This window comes from Oryza sativa, chromosome 6 (genome assembly GCF_034140825.1).
Source record: "Oryza sativa Japonica Group chromosome 6, ASM3414082v1".
Classification (NCBI taxonomy): Eukaryota; Viridiplantae; Streptophyta; class Magnoliopsida; order Poales; family Poaceae; genus Oryza; species Oryza sativa.
The window spans coordinates 609,724-626,676 of NC_089040.1; the positions used below are offsets into that span (position 1 = coordinate 609,724).

At 47.4% G+C, this 16,953-nt stretch overlaps 2 protein-coding genes across 3 annotated transcripts; one reads left to right on the forward strand and one right to left on the reverse strand.

Annotated features, from left to right (window-relative positions):
* Positions 1–1,071: 1,071 nt before the first annotated feature.
* LOC4339871 (uncharacterized) lies at positions 1,072–3,489 on the forward strand. Of its 2 annotated transcripts, none has more exons than XM_015786427.3 (5): positions 1,072–1,444; positions 1,530–1,759; positions 2,217–2,327; positions 2,465–2,617; positions 2,702–3,489. In XM_015786427.3, the coding sequence occupies exons 1-5, from the start codon at positions 1,188–1,190 to the stop codon at positions 3,277–3,279; spliced, it is 1,329 nt and encodes a 442-aa protein (XP_015641913.1). In that variant the 5' UTR covers positions 1,072–1,187; the 3' UTR covers positions 3,280–3,489. The 2 variants fall into 2 exon arrangements, with proteins under 2 accessions (XP_015641913.1, XP_015641914.1); XM_015786428.3 differs by having other exon boundaries at positions 1,074–1,444; positions 2,705–3,489.
* A 3,900-nt stretch (positions 3,490–7,389) lies between these two features.
* On the reverse strand, positions 7,390–11,778 carry LOC4339872 (uncharacterized). Its single transcript, XM_066311419.1, has 7 exons — positions 11,594–11,778; positions 11,329–11,485; positions 11,038–11,101; positions 10,046–10,279; positions 9,722–9,937; positions 8,442–8,504; positions 7,390–7,567 (listed from the first exon to the last, which is right to left on the reverse strand). Exons 1-6 carry the CDS (start codon positions 11,776–11,778, stop codon positions 8,461–8,463), a joined length of 900 nt encoding a protein of 299 aa, XP_066167516.1. The 3' UTR covers positions 7,390–7,567; positions 8,442–8,460.
* Positions 11,779–16,953: the final 5,175 nt, after the last annotated feature.

Below are 16,953 nucleotides of genomic sequence, written 5' to 3' on the forward strand. Positions count from 1 at the left end.
TTTGTGTCAGGATTGATTGGGCTGTTTGTCCGCGTGTGATGTGCAAATCTTTGACTTGATTGTGGCTCTGTGGTTTCTGATGAACAGACATGTGTGCATCTGGTGGAACAAACTGCAGACTTGTCATTTATTCTGGTCAGGTGTGGTGTCGTGTCCATGTTTCTCAGGTGCAAAGAATTGTTGCCAACCTGTGATGTCCCCCAAATCTGAGTATAAAACCTGATGCAGAAGCATTTGTGGTTAAGCTTGTTTATTAGGGGGGCAATCATGAGGTTCGTAGCATTGTCTCAATCTTGAAGGAAATCATGTCCACCATTATTGCCAATTATCCTTGCTTGCGTGGTAGAGTAGTTGCAGTCCAGAGATTGGCTGAATGCACGTACTGGTGATGAATCTCTGATGGATGGAAGAAGTTTCCTATGCCAAGACTTGATCATCCTGAAGTAAGGTATTCCCTCCGTAAATATTTTTTTTTAAAAAAACGAACTTGGAACTGAATGTGATATATTCTAGTACAACGAACATGGTTAGAAATTCTGTCCAGATACGTTGTGACTAGGACATGTCACATCCAATTCTAAATTTATTTATTTATTTATTTTTGGAACAGTAGGTAGGAGAAGCCCTGGTCCTGTGGGAGAGAAGCAGAAGCAGGTCGCGGCGTTCATCTCATCACTCATCAGGGTTTGTGGTCACAAGTAACTCGTACCATATCTTCTCCTATCTCATTTCTCAACTGAATGACTCGATTTTTATGGCGCTTTTCGCCACTCCCCGTCCCCAAATATAAAACCATGATTTCGCGCAGCAACTCAGGCACAGCCAAACAGCCTGACCATTAAAAAAAATTATAATTTACTGTTTTGTGTTTTGGTGTGCCTGACTAAAAATGTTTAAACAGCACGCCACGACGGACAAACTAGAAAGAAAGAAAGAAAGAAAGAAAAAAAAACATTTATCCGTTTGGTACCACGGTAGTAGAAAATATCAGCATGAGGAATTAAATTGCGTTTGGATTTATCAGGAGAGAATTGATGCTCAAAACCTGAATGCTACTAGTTGTTTGTTGCAACATAAAGAAGAAGAAGAAGAAAAGGAGGAGGGCGTCACACTTGGCGCAGACAAAACAACGAGACCGTACAGGTAGAGGTGGTAAAGGTAAACGACGAGAGCTAAAGAAATCTGGCATGGCGCCACCGGCACCGGCCGCTCTCCTCCTCCCCTCCAACCATTCCTATCGCCCGCTCCTGCCTCGCCCAATCCTGCACCACGCCACCGGCTTCGCCTGCGCCTCGGCCTCGCCCTCGCCGCCCCCTCGCCTTCGCCTTCGCCTTCGGCATGCCGCCCCGCTCCGTGCCGCCGCCCTGCCGGCCATCGCCATCGCCCCCGGCGACCACTGGGGCAACTGGGCCTTCCTCCTCTCCGCCGCCGCCTTCGGCACCTGGTACCGAATGCCGCTCCCTTCTTCTCATGCTCGTCTCGTCTGCTCTGCTCTGCCTGCTCATTGCTGAATAATGATGGCATGGCAGGTCGGAGGAGTCCACGTCGTGGGGCGCCGCGCTCAGCGGCTCGCTCGTCAGCATCATGGCCGGCCTGGCCGCCACGGCCACGGGTCTCGTCACGGCCGGCGCGCCGGCGCAAGACGCCGTCATGGACTACCTGCTGCCGGCCACCGTCCCGCTCCTGCTTCTCGGCGCCGACCTCCGCCGCGTCGTCAGCACCACCGGCGACCTCCTCAAGGCCTTCCTCATCGGATCAGGTAACTTAATTATCTTCCTTATTATGTGTATATTAATCAATTCTAGTACCTCCACAATTAATTAATTAACTAATGTCTCTCTCTTGAATCAGCGAACCAATAACATTGCAAAACTTTGCTACTTTAATTGATTAATTCCCCCTCTTGCCGTCCGGCCTGCCGGCCAGCCCAGCTAATTAATTTTCGTTTAAAAGCAAACAAATCGCAAGCTCCCAAGATGCAAACTCACTCGGTCATACTGACATTATAGTGCATGTGTCATTGCCTTTGTAACTGGTAGGAGTACTTACTTTGATTAATTTTTAACTACAAAATGCCACAATGATTTCATCTTTCCAAGTCACCCAGTCACTCAAACACTGGGACAGTGATGTTGAGCAGGAATTAACTGACTGACAAGATTGATGTGATGCGGCTGAATGTGCTTTATTATTGATGATGCAATTAACCTTTGCAGTTGCAACTACAATTGGCACAACGATAGCCTTTCTGTTGGTTCCTATGAAATCACTGGGTCAAGATAGCTGGAAGATCGCCGCTGCGCTCATGGGCAGCTACATTGGTGGAGGTAAATCATCGTTACCAGCTAAATGGGGGGTATATTTTGGCAGGATTTAAGAAAGAATTACACATACTACATTTTGATTAATTAGGACATTAATTATGATCTGAGCACGCATTTCCATTTCCATATGATTGAAACAGCGGTGAATTACGTCGCAATCTCTGAAGCACTTGGCGTTTCTCCGTCAGTGCTAGCAGCCGGTGTGGCTGCAGACAACATCATCTCTGCACTCTACTTCATGACCCTCTTCTCGCTGGCAGCCAAGATACCAGCTGAACCTAAAACTGCTCAAGGTACGTACGGAGATTCAATATGTATATATCATCTGAATTTCTTAGCTTATAAAGCTAATTAATGAAATGATGGATGGAGCATAGCAGAGGGTAGTAACGGCGGCGAGTCTGAGGGCGGAAGGCGGATGTCGGTGCTCCATGGCGGCGCGGCGGTGGCGCTGTCGTTCGTGATCTGCAAGGCCGGGTCGGCCATCTCCAGCCAGCTGGGAATCCAGGGCGGCACCCTGCCGTGCGTGACGGCGCTGGTGGTGGCGCTGGCGACGGCGTTCCCGCGGCTGCTGGGGAAGCTGGCGCCGTCCGGCGAGACCATCGCGCTGATCCTGATGCAGGTGTTCTTCACGGTGGTGGGCGCCAACGGCAACCTGGTGGACGCGGTGACCAAGGCGCCCAGCGTGTTCGCGTTCGCGCTGGTGCAAGTGACCATCCACCTAGGCATCGTGCTCGCCGCAGGGAAGCTGATGGGGTTCGAGCGGAAGCCGCTGCTGATCGCGTCCAACGCCAACGTGGGCGGGCCGACGACGGCGGCGGCCATGGCGACGGCCAAGGGGTGGAGCTCGCTGATCGTGCCGGGCATCCTGGTGGGCATGTTCGGGATCTCCATTGCCACGTTTGTTGGCATCGGGTTCGGCATGTTTGTGCTCAGGAGGATCTGCGGCGCCTAACCAATCTATAGTACTAACAATTCAATTGGTTTATATATAGCTGTGATCAATAAATAATAATGGAGGAGTAGTAGCAATGAAGAATCATGCATGCATTTCAATGAAAAGTGTAAACATTAGAAGAAGAAGAAGAAGAAGAAGAAAATACTGTATTATTTATCAAGAGTAATACTATTATTATTAGAAGAAGAAGAAGAAAAGTTTTGCAGATGATGGATGGATTACAACAAATTAAGGTTCTGAACCGAAAAATCAAGCTCGTCCTTGTGCTGCTGATTTCCACAGTGAGGAAAATTGGTTGGGTGCAGTAAACGGGCAGGGGGACAGAAGGCACAGGTGGTGGTGGTAGTTGGCAATGGCAGGGTGCAAGCGTGGACGAAGCTGGGGGCGTCGAGGAGGTAGGGCGTAAAGCGGAGCTCGGCGAAGAGGAGGTGCTTGTGGGTGGGGTTTTTGATGCTGCGAGCGACGAAGTTGAGGTGGAGGTAGAAGAGGCCTCTGAAGCGGATGGAGCAGGCGGCGATGGGAGGCGGGTCAGGCAGCAGCTTGCTGTCCTCCACTGGGTCGAACACCAAGTAGTCGTCATCAACTCCTTGGCTCTTGCAATGGCGGCGCCATCGTGGCGAGTTGTAATGGGCGAGGGCTTCTTGGATGTACTCCGCACGGCGCTCTTGCTCCGTCATTGGCGTTCGGTGCTCGGTGCAGGACCCCATCACAAGTAGTTGCCGGCGTGCTTGCTCCTGCTCCTCCAGGTACGGTGGCCGCTTGGGGTCGTCCAAAACGGCGCCCCCCTCTACCATCACCCACCTCACCTCATCACCTTTCGTTGCGCGTCCCAAAACTAACCCCAACGATTCGATCCACCGCGCGATGTATCTCTTATATTTATTTACAATCTGTAGGCAGCCTCCCTCGTTTCGTGTTTGTATCCAAATCGGAATCATTATAGATTAATCTCAATACGACTCCTACTGCTTCTCATCAAAATTACAAAAACGGATTTGATATACAACTGTCGCCAGATTTTTTTTTTCCCTGAATAAAACTCTTAGTTTGTCAGTCATCAGATGAGTGTTACGATTCGTGCTAGGGCATGGAATGGAAAAAATATCGGAATTGCTAAATGTCATCCAATAGAAAACTAAGGTCAAAATCTTGTAAATTTAATTTCTAACCTTGAGATTTGCTTTGTGATTCATGCTCCAGCAACCCTACCTCCTCCATATCCGACGAAGCTCGGTGACCGGCAACAACTGTAACAACCCTCCCTCCCGTACCGCGTAGCCAGCCTATCGGACAGGCGGGCCCACTTACACATACCACTCCGCTTAATTACACTTTCGTCCTCCCGCCAGAACCGCGTAGCTGTCGATGCGAAAAATACGCGCTAGCCTAAGAGGTTTGCTTTACTCTAGTGCAAGTCCAAAGAGATCGCTTTCGAGTTCAGGGCGTTCCAGTTGGTTTGATCCTACAACCAACAAGAAACAAAGAAACCAAAGAAGTTGTAATTGATTTAACTCCTGCACGACTAGGCTAACCTCTTGAAAATTAGTCTTTCTTTCCACATTAAATACCACTAGTAATATGCACATACTAACGCTACGATGATATTTGGAATGCAAACCAAACATAAATGTAATATAACGAGCTTGAATAAGATATATTTAAGATTGATGAAAAATGAACGACATAGAATTATTATATTGTGAATTACATAGCCACAAGTGTCTAAAATAACATCCCCATTTTTTTTATCTTTTGAAACCATATATATGTTCTTGATGCGCTTCTTTTTTGAGAACGCGCAAAAGGATTGCACGTCAATATATTAGCAAGAAAAGAGTTTTTGTTACACAAAGTAATCGGCCAGACTGGCTTATGCAAAGGGAGGAGGGGAGAAAAAGCAAAATAAAAAAACTTGAAGCTAGGAACTACTACGACGGTTAAAAACGCAACTCCAAACAACGGGAGGGGACAGAGCCACGCTACACTCCTAAGAGATCCCCAAAAAAAGCAACGTCGGCTAAAGACCACAGCTGGCCCTCCGAGCGGGTGGACTCCATAACCACTGCGACCGAAGCGAGCGCAGAGTCGAAAACCCTGGAGTTTCGTTCCTTCCACAGCTGCCAGGAGACTAGGAGTACCAAGGAGTCGAAGCCGCTGCAGTGGTGCTCAGGTAAACAGGCCCTGGAGGATGACCACCAATCCTGGAGCCAGCTGCCACGAAGGGGAGAGAGGGCAGCCCAGCCAGGAGGGGACATCACACGGAGCCAGACCTGCCGAGCGAACACGCAATCGATGAGGATGTGGTTCGCCGTCTCAAGCTTCTGAGCGCAAAAGGGGCAAGCAGAGTGGCTATCGATACCACGCTTTTGGAGAAGATCGGCAGTCCAGCAGCGCTGCTGAAATGCAAACCAAAGGAAGAACTTGCATTTAGCAGGGCCCTTCGCGTGCCAGAGTAGGTCGGCACAGGCAAAAGAGTGCTGGCCAAGGAAGAACGCCCGATACGTCGATTGCGTTGAGTAGCACTGGTCACCCGTCCAACGCCAGGCGAGGTGATCCTCAACACCCGATGAGAGCTGGGTAGGAAGCACCGCATCCCAGACTAACAGGAACTGAGAGATGACCGGGACAGTGAGGGCGCCACATATGTCACCAACCCAGGAGTTGTTCGCTAACCCAACGGCAACCGTGCGCGATCCCCGAAAGCGTGGAGGCACGGCGTGGAGGAGGTCAGGAGCTATAGAAGCTATCGAGCGACCATCGATCCATCGGTCAGTCCAGAAGAGCGTGGACTGACCATCTCCCAGGATAGAGAAGGTGGATGCTGCAAACATGTCGGAGACGCTCCACTCAACAGGGGCCTTCAGAACAAACCAGTAGTGATGTCCCGAGTGCTGAAGCCAGAGCCAACGAACTCTCAAGGCAAAGCCAGCCATCATGAGATCCATAATGCCCAGTCCACTGAGATCCCTAGGACGACAAACCCTCGTCCAGGACACCCGGCACTATCCCCCATTGGCCGAGTCCGTACCCGTCCACAAGAAGGCGCAACGCTTCTTGTCAATGGCTTTGATAACCCAGCTTGGCAAGCCGATCGCCATAGAAACATGGACTGGAATGGAAGAGAGAACCGACTGGACTAGAACCGAGCGACCCGCCAGAGTGGTGAGACGGCCCTTCCAGGAGGGAGCCGATGGGAGACTTTATCCACAAGCGGTTGCAGGGCCGCTTTTGGCAGCTTGCGAACTGACAGTGGAATGCCGAGGTAGGTGCAGGGAAACTCCGAGATTGAGCAAGGAAAAGAGGACTGAACCAGTTTCAGGTCAAGAACCGAGCAGCGGATCGGAGTAATCGAGCACTTGGTGAAGTTGGTCCGAAGCCCAGAAGCGGCACCGAAGACAGAGAGGATGCCTTGGATGAACTCAAGGTCTTGCCGAACGGGGGAAAGGAAGAGAACTAGATCATCGGCGTAGAGGGATGCACGATGTCGAATAGCACGATCATTGAGGGGAAGAAAACCACCCGAGTCAAAGGCTTTGCGGAGCATCGCATTGAGCACATCCATGACTAGAATGAAAAGCATGGGGGAAAGAGGATCTCCTTGGCGAAGACCTCTCCGATGGGGGAACCGTGGACCTGGCACCCCATTAACCAGCACCCGGGAAGAGGAGGCACTGAGAATGAGGGAGATCCAATCACGCCAACGTTGACTGAAGCCAAGTTGGGCTAGCACCTCAAGCAAGAAAGGCCAGCTGACCGTGTCAAAGGCCTTCGCGATATCCACCTTGAGAAGAAGTCAGGGAACGCGTTTGGCGTGGAGCGCCCTTGCCGCAAGCTTGACATAGCGGAAGTTGTCATGAAGAGAGCGGCCCTTGATGAAAGCGCTCTGGTTAGACGCCACAAGCTCGTCCAGGCGAGGGGAGAGACGAGAGGCCAAGATCTTGGAGAACAGCTTCCCAAAGCTGTGGATAAGGCTAATCAGCCTAAAATCCTTAATGTCAACAGCCTCGTCCTTCTTCGGCAAGAGGGAGATCAGGGCGTTCTTAAATTACTGTATGACTATAGGTGTAATGTCTTCAAATAAATTCTCATTGTAATTCAATAAGTTAATGAATCTGCAAATAGTTCACGTAAATGGAACATAATGCTTGATCTCAAATGACAAAGAAACATATATAGTATGGGCATCTTATCCCTGATCAACATCACAAAGAAGGATTCATCATTTTACAGTGTTAAATGAAAACATGCAGCATCAAATCTATTGCAGCCGGATTATGAGCCACCCCTGCAACATGAAAATTCACATTTATATTTGCATGGATCTATGACTCGTACAGATTTGAAAGGCATGAACAATCTAACCTGTGAAGTAATTCCAGTAGTAAAATGGAATGCATTGTCAATAAATTGTAGTAAAAAAACAAAAAAACTGTACCAACTGAAAACCTTTCAAAAGAGGAAGGAGTCAAACCATATCAAGCAACGAGGTTTCAAAATGAAATCATTTTGTGTAATACTCCCTCCGTTTCAAAATGTTTGACACCGTTGACTTTTTAGCACATGTTTGACCGTTTGTCTTATTAAAAAAATTTGTGAAATATGTAAAACTATATGTGTACATGAAAGTATATTTAACAATGAATCAAATGATATGAAAAGAATAAATAATTACTTAAATTTTTTGAATAAGACGAATGGTCAAACATGTACTAAAAAGTCAATAGCGTCAAACATTTTAAAACGGATAGAGTAGTATATATACTACTGAAATAGTGAGAGCAGAGCACTATATGAGTTGGCATCAATACCCCAGATATTATGCAGTGAATCAGGCATCAAGAATAGCCAAAGTTAATCAGAAAGTTGAAAAATAGTATATACACCTTATGAATTTGTCTGCAATTTAGATATTCTTTTACAAGATTGCTCCATCACTCTTTTATGGTCAATATTCTCAACATGATTGAAGAACAATGTTCAATATTGTTATACTTATCCTACCTATTGTGTGATAATCCACAATCATTTCTGACACAATGTGATATATGTCTAAAGAAGTGGTCCTTCTAAGATCATATGCCACCAAACCACTATTGAATTCATCACTGAGAATAGATATTTTGTGGCACAGCTCAGGTTATTAGAAGGGAGCTATTTACCTGAAATGCTTTTGGACATCTACCATTTGACGCTGCAAAGCAACCAAGGTAACATGATAATTCCTGCCAAAAAAAAAATTGACTGAATAAGCAACTGAATATCAGAGACAGGATGCAGGAAACAAAGAAATTTCAACAACTGTTATGTCATCCTTGTTGAATTGTTGAGATGAACCTCAACAATCTGACCCCTGCGATAGATTCAAAAGCATATGGAGTGCAATTTTTTCTTTGTATTTTATTCCATGATAGTGAATAAGTCGGCAGCGATGGAACGATGGGCGGAGGTCAATGGCGAGGAAGCGGGATCAGGCGGTGATGTAGTCTTCGAGATGATAATATCGCTGAGATGGATGTATACGGCAAGATCAGCTTACCAAGCTCAGATCAGTTCATAATTCTCTCACTGTCCCACTTTGATCTGGAAAGTTCCAAGTGCTGAATTTATGTGTGGCTTGGCTACTGATTTCAAAACAGGATATGGACAGCTGATCGCCTGCAACTACGGGGCTGGTAAAACAACAACATGAGATGGCATTCTGGGAGGCTGTGGAAGCACGAATGAAGTATTCACAACTCAAAGCGTGCCCCGGGAATCCTTGTTGGATAATTAACCACGGACCAAGAAAACGAACAAGGGCAGAGTCAAATCTCTTTCAATCCCGGTTTCTTGGGAGTTTTTTTATCGCTGAGATGGATAGCTATTGAAAGAGAACAAGCGCAGAAGAGACTGGATGGATAGCTGGAGGAGCGAGGGGTCTGTCAACGATTTATGTATTGCACTCCAGAGAGAGTAACAACATCCCAAAACGCTTCTCATAGAATAGAAGCAATCAGTTATCTGTTGTACAATGAACTAATGAATTGAATTAGTTCGCCTGTAAGCTGAGAAGCTAACTGGCAAGAGGGGACAGAGGCCGGACGACCGGCAGAAAGAACCTAAGGAACGCTTCAAATAGAACCCATCTTGGAGGACCTCTAGCATTGTGACTGTCGAGAACTTCAATGTGCAATTCCCGGCCAAAAGGGGTTGCCGAAAACCGGTATGCATAGCATACAACGGCATGCAGAGAGGCCGTTTGGTTGTCAACCAAGAACGCTGGGCAGCCTCTGTACACCCTCCTGGCATCCTTGTCAGCATCGCAACCGGAGTATCCCTTTGGGGTAGCCCAGAGGACCCCAATGACAGGGCCATTCGAACATGGAGAAAAGCATTTGAATTGTAGTCCTGTAGGGTCCAACAAATCTACGGTATCTCTCTATCTGTAGTAGAGCCATACCGTCAGTCGTTGGTAGCCCTCCGATGTCAATGATTACATCCAGCACCCTGTCAGATTTCCCACCACTTTCCTGTGACCAGGCATTCCTCTTAAGGCATTCTTTTCTGAGTTTTGCAGGGGGTGATTCTACCCTCCATGCAAAGGATCCTCTCCCATGGATTCTCTCAAACGCAAGCCGGTCGATACATACACTGCACGCCGAGAGCGAGCAGCCTCCTGCACCATGCATACAATACATACACAGAGAGATCAGTCAGTGAGAGGGTGGAGAAATTAGTCAATCAATGAGAGAGCAGGTATTACTATTCCAGTTAGGAGCTTCACCTGCGTATTGAATAATTGGTGAGCCCATTACTTCTTCCCAACTGTATTCATTCGGTACTAATGCTTGGTGAATCCCTGCCACTACTTTCCACTTAAAATTTCTTAAGCTGCAAACCCAGTCAGATAGAAACTTTGTGCAGTACACAGGTTTTGCATCAGCCTTCTGCACTGAGGCCTCCTCCAAGAGTGATATGTTCATTCCCTCATATTCCTCTTCATTCCTATCCTTGTAATCTGCAAGCATTGTGCAATTTGTTCGTCATGTGACTAGAAGCAGAAGCATGAACAAACATAACAATGTACTACTACTACTACAAATTAACCTGGTAGATCTGCAAGACCCATGCAGCTAACAGCCTCAATTACTACTTCTAGTTTTGGACTTGAGCTTGTTGGAGCTAGCGAGGACAAAAACTACCTGAACGAATTGCTACACTACTAGCTTCATGCTAAACTCAATCTCTCAGGCAGACATGGAGCAATGAGCGAATACATTTTTTAAGGTACTAGCTGCTATTCCCTCCATTCTAAAATATAAACACATGTAGCATTTGAGATCTGTACCAAATTACAAGTACTTCTAAAGCACTCAATTTAGAAGTGCTCTTCAGTGAAATGTTTGTTTACTGAAATATAAACACATGCAACAACCTTATTTCAGTGAACATACAAGAAAAACAAAACGCTGGACAATGGGGAAGGACCCAATGTGGAATTTATCAAGAAAGAGGGTGAGCGTGTCCGGCCAGAGTCGAACGCGGGTCGCGGGGAGCACAACGGCTGCACCATGCCATCTGCGCTACACGCAGTCTCCAGTGAACATATAAGCATTCACTCAGTTTCAGTTAACATATGGAGCTAATTTCAGAAATATGAGGAGCAGGCTATGGGCTGTTTTCAATGATGATACCAGTTAATAAGAGAGAGCCAGTGTTTAGACTGAAAACATCTATCAGAACAATCATGATAATAAATATTGGTTATATCGTTACCTGATACAATGTGATGTATATGGAGCCCACTGCTTCTGAGAAGCAGACGAAGGGAGATGAACGTCTGCAACGGAAAACACACAAGGGAAGCACATGATCAACAATTGAATCAGGAATTTCACATCAAGATGTAGCTACCCCCAGGCATGATGAAAGAATTTGTTTTTTAGGCGGAAAAGGGGAATAACCAGAAGAAACACGGCGCAAGAGAGGGGGTGCAAGAAACCCCATGAGAATGACATGGCGGTGGCAATGTTGAGCGAATCAAGAACAAGAAACAGACTTAATTACCCGAGGACGCCGCTTGCACACGGATGTCCTGTTCTTGACGCCGGGTTCGCGGCCAGGCGACACTGACACCTGCTCGCGGATGGCCAGCGTCTTCTTGTTGTTGTGCACATGTAGAAGGCCGGCGTCACCGCCGTAGATGGGGTTCGGAATCACAACCCTGCACCGGCGGAAGTCGCGGCACAAGGAGAAGAGGCTGGTGACGTCGTGGCCCAGTGAGAGGGGTTCTTAATCGCCGATGGGCGAATCCGATAGCGTCGTCGTGTGCCAGCGCAGTACGCCGGTGACGCCCTCGCCGCCGTGGAAGGGGGTCGGCATCGCGCCCCCGCGCTGGCTGACGTCGTGGCCCAGGGGCGCCTGCTCGAGCTCCAGCAGCATCTTCTTGGGGCGGTGAAGAATGCAGGTGACGCCCTCGCCGCCATGGAAGGAGGCCGAATCCTCCTCGAATTCCATTTCCCCGCTGCGAACTTCACGGCCGGTGGTTCTTGCTCTCTTGGTTCAATAGCTGGAAGAGAGAGAGAATTGGAGGCCGTTGGGTTAGAGCGGGTACTAGTATTTGAAGCCCGCACCTGTACCGACTTGAGGCCCCTCGGCTCCTGAGATCATGCCACGTGTCTAAGTATTCCTTCATCCCCTTCTCCCCACTGCCATGGCGGCTTCTTTTTCTTGCCTTCAAACAAACAACAGAGTGAACAAACCACACTGTATTAGTCCTCACCAGAAAAGCTCTAAACAGATAATAGTACTGAGTTATGGTAATCCTCGGGGGCAAGGAGCTATCCATGTCAAGATTAGCAGGCTTTTCTTTATGTGTTATCATGTCACAAGAGAATTTTGCCAAGAATGAATATTGCAAGTTGATCATGCATTCCGTTACTCTTCCCAGGTGCAAAACACTATATACACGCAAAATAAATAAATCATGTTTATTGCTTCTGCAAATTTCCTTTTTCTAGCCAAATACACAACTACTGCAGCAGATATCTCAGAATACAGCATCAGGGCTGGTTCAATATCCCAATTTGCAGCAACTGGGTAAAAGGGCTTTTGTCACCAGTCTCAAGTCAGTGCACCTCCAGAGTCCAGAGTGACAAAGAGGTGTTTGATCTGAGCAGGTTCTTCATGGAGAACTTTGCTCCGCATATACTGCTTCACTTGGTCTTCCTGCTACCTCAAAGATTCATTTTGTTAGCCACACAAAGAATGTGCCAAACAAGTATATTGGGGACATCGATGTGAAAACAAGTTCCAAACCTCAAGCTATAGAAATTAATCCACAGGTCAACAGTAACTTAATTGTGGATGATGGAGATGGAAATATCCTTTATTCCAAGGAGTCTTGGGTGATGGTCTTGATGATGTCCTTTATCCTCAGGGAGTCAACTGCAGACACAAATATTGAACCAGAGAAAGTCACACAGTACATCCCGGGAATTACTTCCACCTTCCAACTTTCAGCCCACCATTCTTTTTGTAGATATTGCTTTGTGCTGTTCTATTCTAAACCTATTGTCATTGTCAGATTGAGAAATAAGCCCATAAAAATCACTTTCAGCTTGAATGGTAAAGATGTTGATTAACAAAAACAAGTCTCACATTCAAGTGATTCTCAAGAGTACCAGGTATCTGTGGTGATACTAAAAAATGACTTAATGAGTCGTTTAAGGACAATGGATGATAACTCATGGCATCGTCCACATGACAAGACTTCTGCAACAACTCAAGAAAACACCACTCGAGTTCATGCGAGTGTACTCCCTGGTAATCCGGTTGCACTCTGAAAGTTGTACTGTCACCATGGTCACTGCATAATGAGGTTTTGTAATGGCTGCAAGAACTCAGTTGACAATTGCAGCTCACAAAGCAGATGTACATCAATGCTTCTTCGCTCATTTGAAGTTTAAAAAGTGAACTATGGTGTATGTTATGATGAGAAAAATGTCGATGATTGACTGGGCTTTCAATGTCATACCTGCTGTGGGAGTCCTGCTGATGTTGTGTCTGCTCCTGCTGCTGCTCATGATTGCCATTATCACATATTCAAAGTAGTTTTGCGTGCTAGGATGCTGTGCATTTGGTGCACCATAGTATGCATCACAGCCCGTATCCTTAGTAGTTGCCATTCCACTGGCTGGGATCCTGCTGGGGAGGCCTGAAATTCAGTCAGCTGGCATTACAGGTTTTGGGGTTAACCTATGCACATGCATGCTGCAGCTCGCATAAACAACCAAGGATTAAACTCTGTACAGAAACCTGTTTGTTCTGATGAGGAGAGCAGCCCCATGAAAGCCGAACTTGGTACCCACCTATCGGAGATACACTCCAAACACGGATGGATGGTTTCTTTAGCGGATGACCTGAAAGTAGAATAATATAACCAAAGCAACAAAGAATCATATGTACTGATAGTATTAGGTGAAGATGATTACAAAGAAAGCTTGAAGAATTCATTAATCTGCTGCTAGTAAATTGGGCAAATCCACGGAGCTTTGCCTAGAGAAATCTTCACATGACCAATTTCAGCACATGATTGAGATGGTTCTCATTTACATTGGAATCTATGGGGGCAGCACAATACGAAAAATCAGTTGCGTCAAAAAAAAAAAGGAAAAAAAATCAGGAAACAGCAAGTCGTAGAATTAAATAATGAGAAAGTTAATGATTCTCGAAATTGTTTCCTTGGGAGCTCCAGCTCTGGTAAGCTGCAATTAGAAAACATATATAATAAGCACCATAAGTTGAGAAAGATCACCATAGGATGCTGATGCTATATAGTAAAAAAGTATGGAAAACCCGAAATCAAAGTTAGCAACCATGTTTGCTAGCCAGACGCCCAGACCCAAAACAAACAGGCCACTGAAGACAACAGATTCAGTGTTACCATGTTGATAAGTAAACTAAATTTCTTCCTTAATAATCTATGGGATGATGAAAGGAATACAAGCAATCCTTACTTGATGAAGGTGATTTGACAAACTAGTGAATGTATTGTATCAGCTTGGCTGAAAAAACAAGAAAAGACTGAATGCATTTAGTAATTAGCCAATATTGTGACCGAATCTGAATTGTCGTGCCTGGTTGCGGGCTTGTGATGTGCTTTGAAGAGGTGGCGGGGGCCGGGAGGAGGAGGACGCGGCCAGCGCGCCCCGTCCTCCGCCGCCGAGCGCCGACTCCTCCCCACTTCCACAACCACATGGCGCCGCCGGAGTTGGAGGCGCCGAGGCAGCCGGAGCAGGAGTGGTCGCGGTCGGAGCCGACGGCAAGAGGGGCGCACGAAGTACGCCCGCGGCGGAACAACCAGGACTGAGAAGGCGATGCAGGCGGCGGCGGCGGCGGCGGCGGCGAGGAATAGGAAGCTAGGAGCATAATTTTCAACTTCTGAGCCGTTGGATCTGACAAGTGACGAGGCCTCCCTCACCCTACCACTCTTCTGCGCAAGTCTTTTTCTTTTTCTTTTAACAGAAAAAAAAAACCCAACTTGGAAGGGACCGATCGCACAAACAGAAGGGTGTATGTCCGCGTGTAAAAAAAAAAAAGTATACTCCCTCCGTCAAAAAAAAAAAAACTCAACCTAGGACTAATATGTGACATAATCTAATACAACGAATCTAGACAGAAGCATGTCCAGATACGACAGAAGCATATCCAGATACGTTGTACTAGATTATGTTACATCTCATTCCTAGGTTGATTTTTTTTTGGACGGAGAGAGTAGGCGGGGATGATTCACACATGTTGGGGGAGTGGCTCCGGTTGACGGAGCTGGCCTCCGTCAGTGGGGAAACTCTACTCGGAGCCATCCACCAAGGGAGAATGACCGAAGGTTTCGGAACCAACCGAGAGCTCCGGAGCACATCACCAGCTCCGGAGCAGACTAGCCGCCCTGAAGCCTGTCATAGGCTCCGGAGCATATCAACGACGCTGGAGCTAACCAATAGCTCCGAAGCAGATCAAGGGCTCCGGAATATCCGGGGACCCAAAGTATCCAAGCATGAAGGAATGGCGCACGAGCGTAGTGGGGCGCCATAAATACGCATTACGCGTCCGCCAACCACCTCTGACATTCTGACAGGGGCAGGGCGGCATCCACTATCATCCGGGGGCATGCCTTTACCCGGATAATAGCCATCACCCTCGGAAAGCGTCACCGCATCCTTAATGGGCGCAGCCTTTCCTGTCACTTGGGATTTTAACGATTGCCCAAGGGCTAGCCCATCGGCCGGCCACACTACATCTGTTTTAGTTAGAGCAAAGATGTAACTTTCTCTTGTATCCCTAGTATATGTAAGCATTGCCCACAGTTAAGGGCAAATTGAATACAGAATACACATTGAATACATTGTTTGGACTTTGTCCCAACAACACGTCTAATATCATTAGTGGAACTAGTTGCCTCTATTGGAATTAATCTCACATATAATATGATCATGGCATATAACTTATACATGTGAGAAACATCAAGATGTCTTCCGGGTAATTCCACAAGGCGGTGGGCTAGCCAGCCTTTTATTTGATATTAGATTCTTCCCTAATATTTATTTTTTTTTACTCGTACATGTGTGTTAGAGACCATTATATCATGGACTCATGTAAGTGATTAACTGAACCATGTAATCGTGGTTGATGACATGGTTCAAATGTTGTAAACCGTTAGATCACAGCCAATCAACGAATATTAGGCATTCCAAGCATTCTAGAAAATCTCTTGATATACGAGAATGCATGTGTCAGGGACTCGGTTTGTGCCATCCAATGGGCCAGTTCTCACCGAGCAGTGTCCCAAACCAGCCCAAAAGAGAGAACTATAAGAGCAACAGCAGCTGGTCCTCTAAGGACGAACAGACCAGAAGCTCTCGGGGAATTTTAACTATTTGCTACTTTTAGGTTTGTCAATTATCTAAATATCCCTCTTAGGTTCGTATTTAATAATTTGCCATTGGAGAGAGGTGATTTCTTAACTATTTGCCACTTTTGCCTACGTGGCGAGCCATCGTGGCATGTCCGCGTGGAAAACGACGTGGACCCCACCCGTCAGCCCCTCCCATCTCCTTCTTCTCCACCTCCGGCCATCATTTCTCCACCCATCAGTCGAAATCCGCACCATGGGGAGGTTGGGTGGGCATTGGTGCCAGCGCACGAGCTTGACGCGGTAGAGGGAGGCCTGCCAGTGCGGCGTGAGATTGGCGAGTGTGGTGGGGTCGCAGCAGTAGACGGCGAGCGAGGTCACCGCCGGCAAGCAACCCACGAGACGGGCGGCGATGGAGGCGTTCTGCTCGGAGATCGCCTCGGGGTGGTACAGGTTCATCCTCGACGACGTCGATGTCAACGACGGCGCGCCGCCGCCGCCAGGCCGGACGAAGGAGAGGAGCGGGTGCCCCCACAGCGAGACAAGTGAGAGGTCGAGGCGGTCCAGCATCGGGAAGCAGAACGTCGGCGAGAGGAACAGGAACCCCGGCGAGCCGAGGTGGAGGAAAAACTGCGGCTGGAGGTGGAGAAGAAGGTGAGGGGAGGGGCTGACGGGTGGGGTCCATGTTATTTTCCATGCGGGCACGCCACGATGGCTCACCACGTAGGCAAAAGTGGCAAATAGTTAAAAAAAATCACCTCTCTCCAGTGGCAAATTATTAA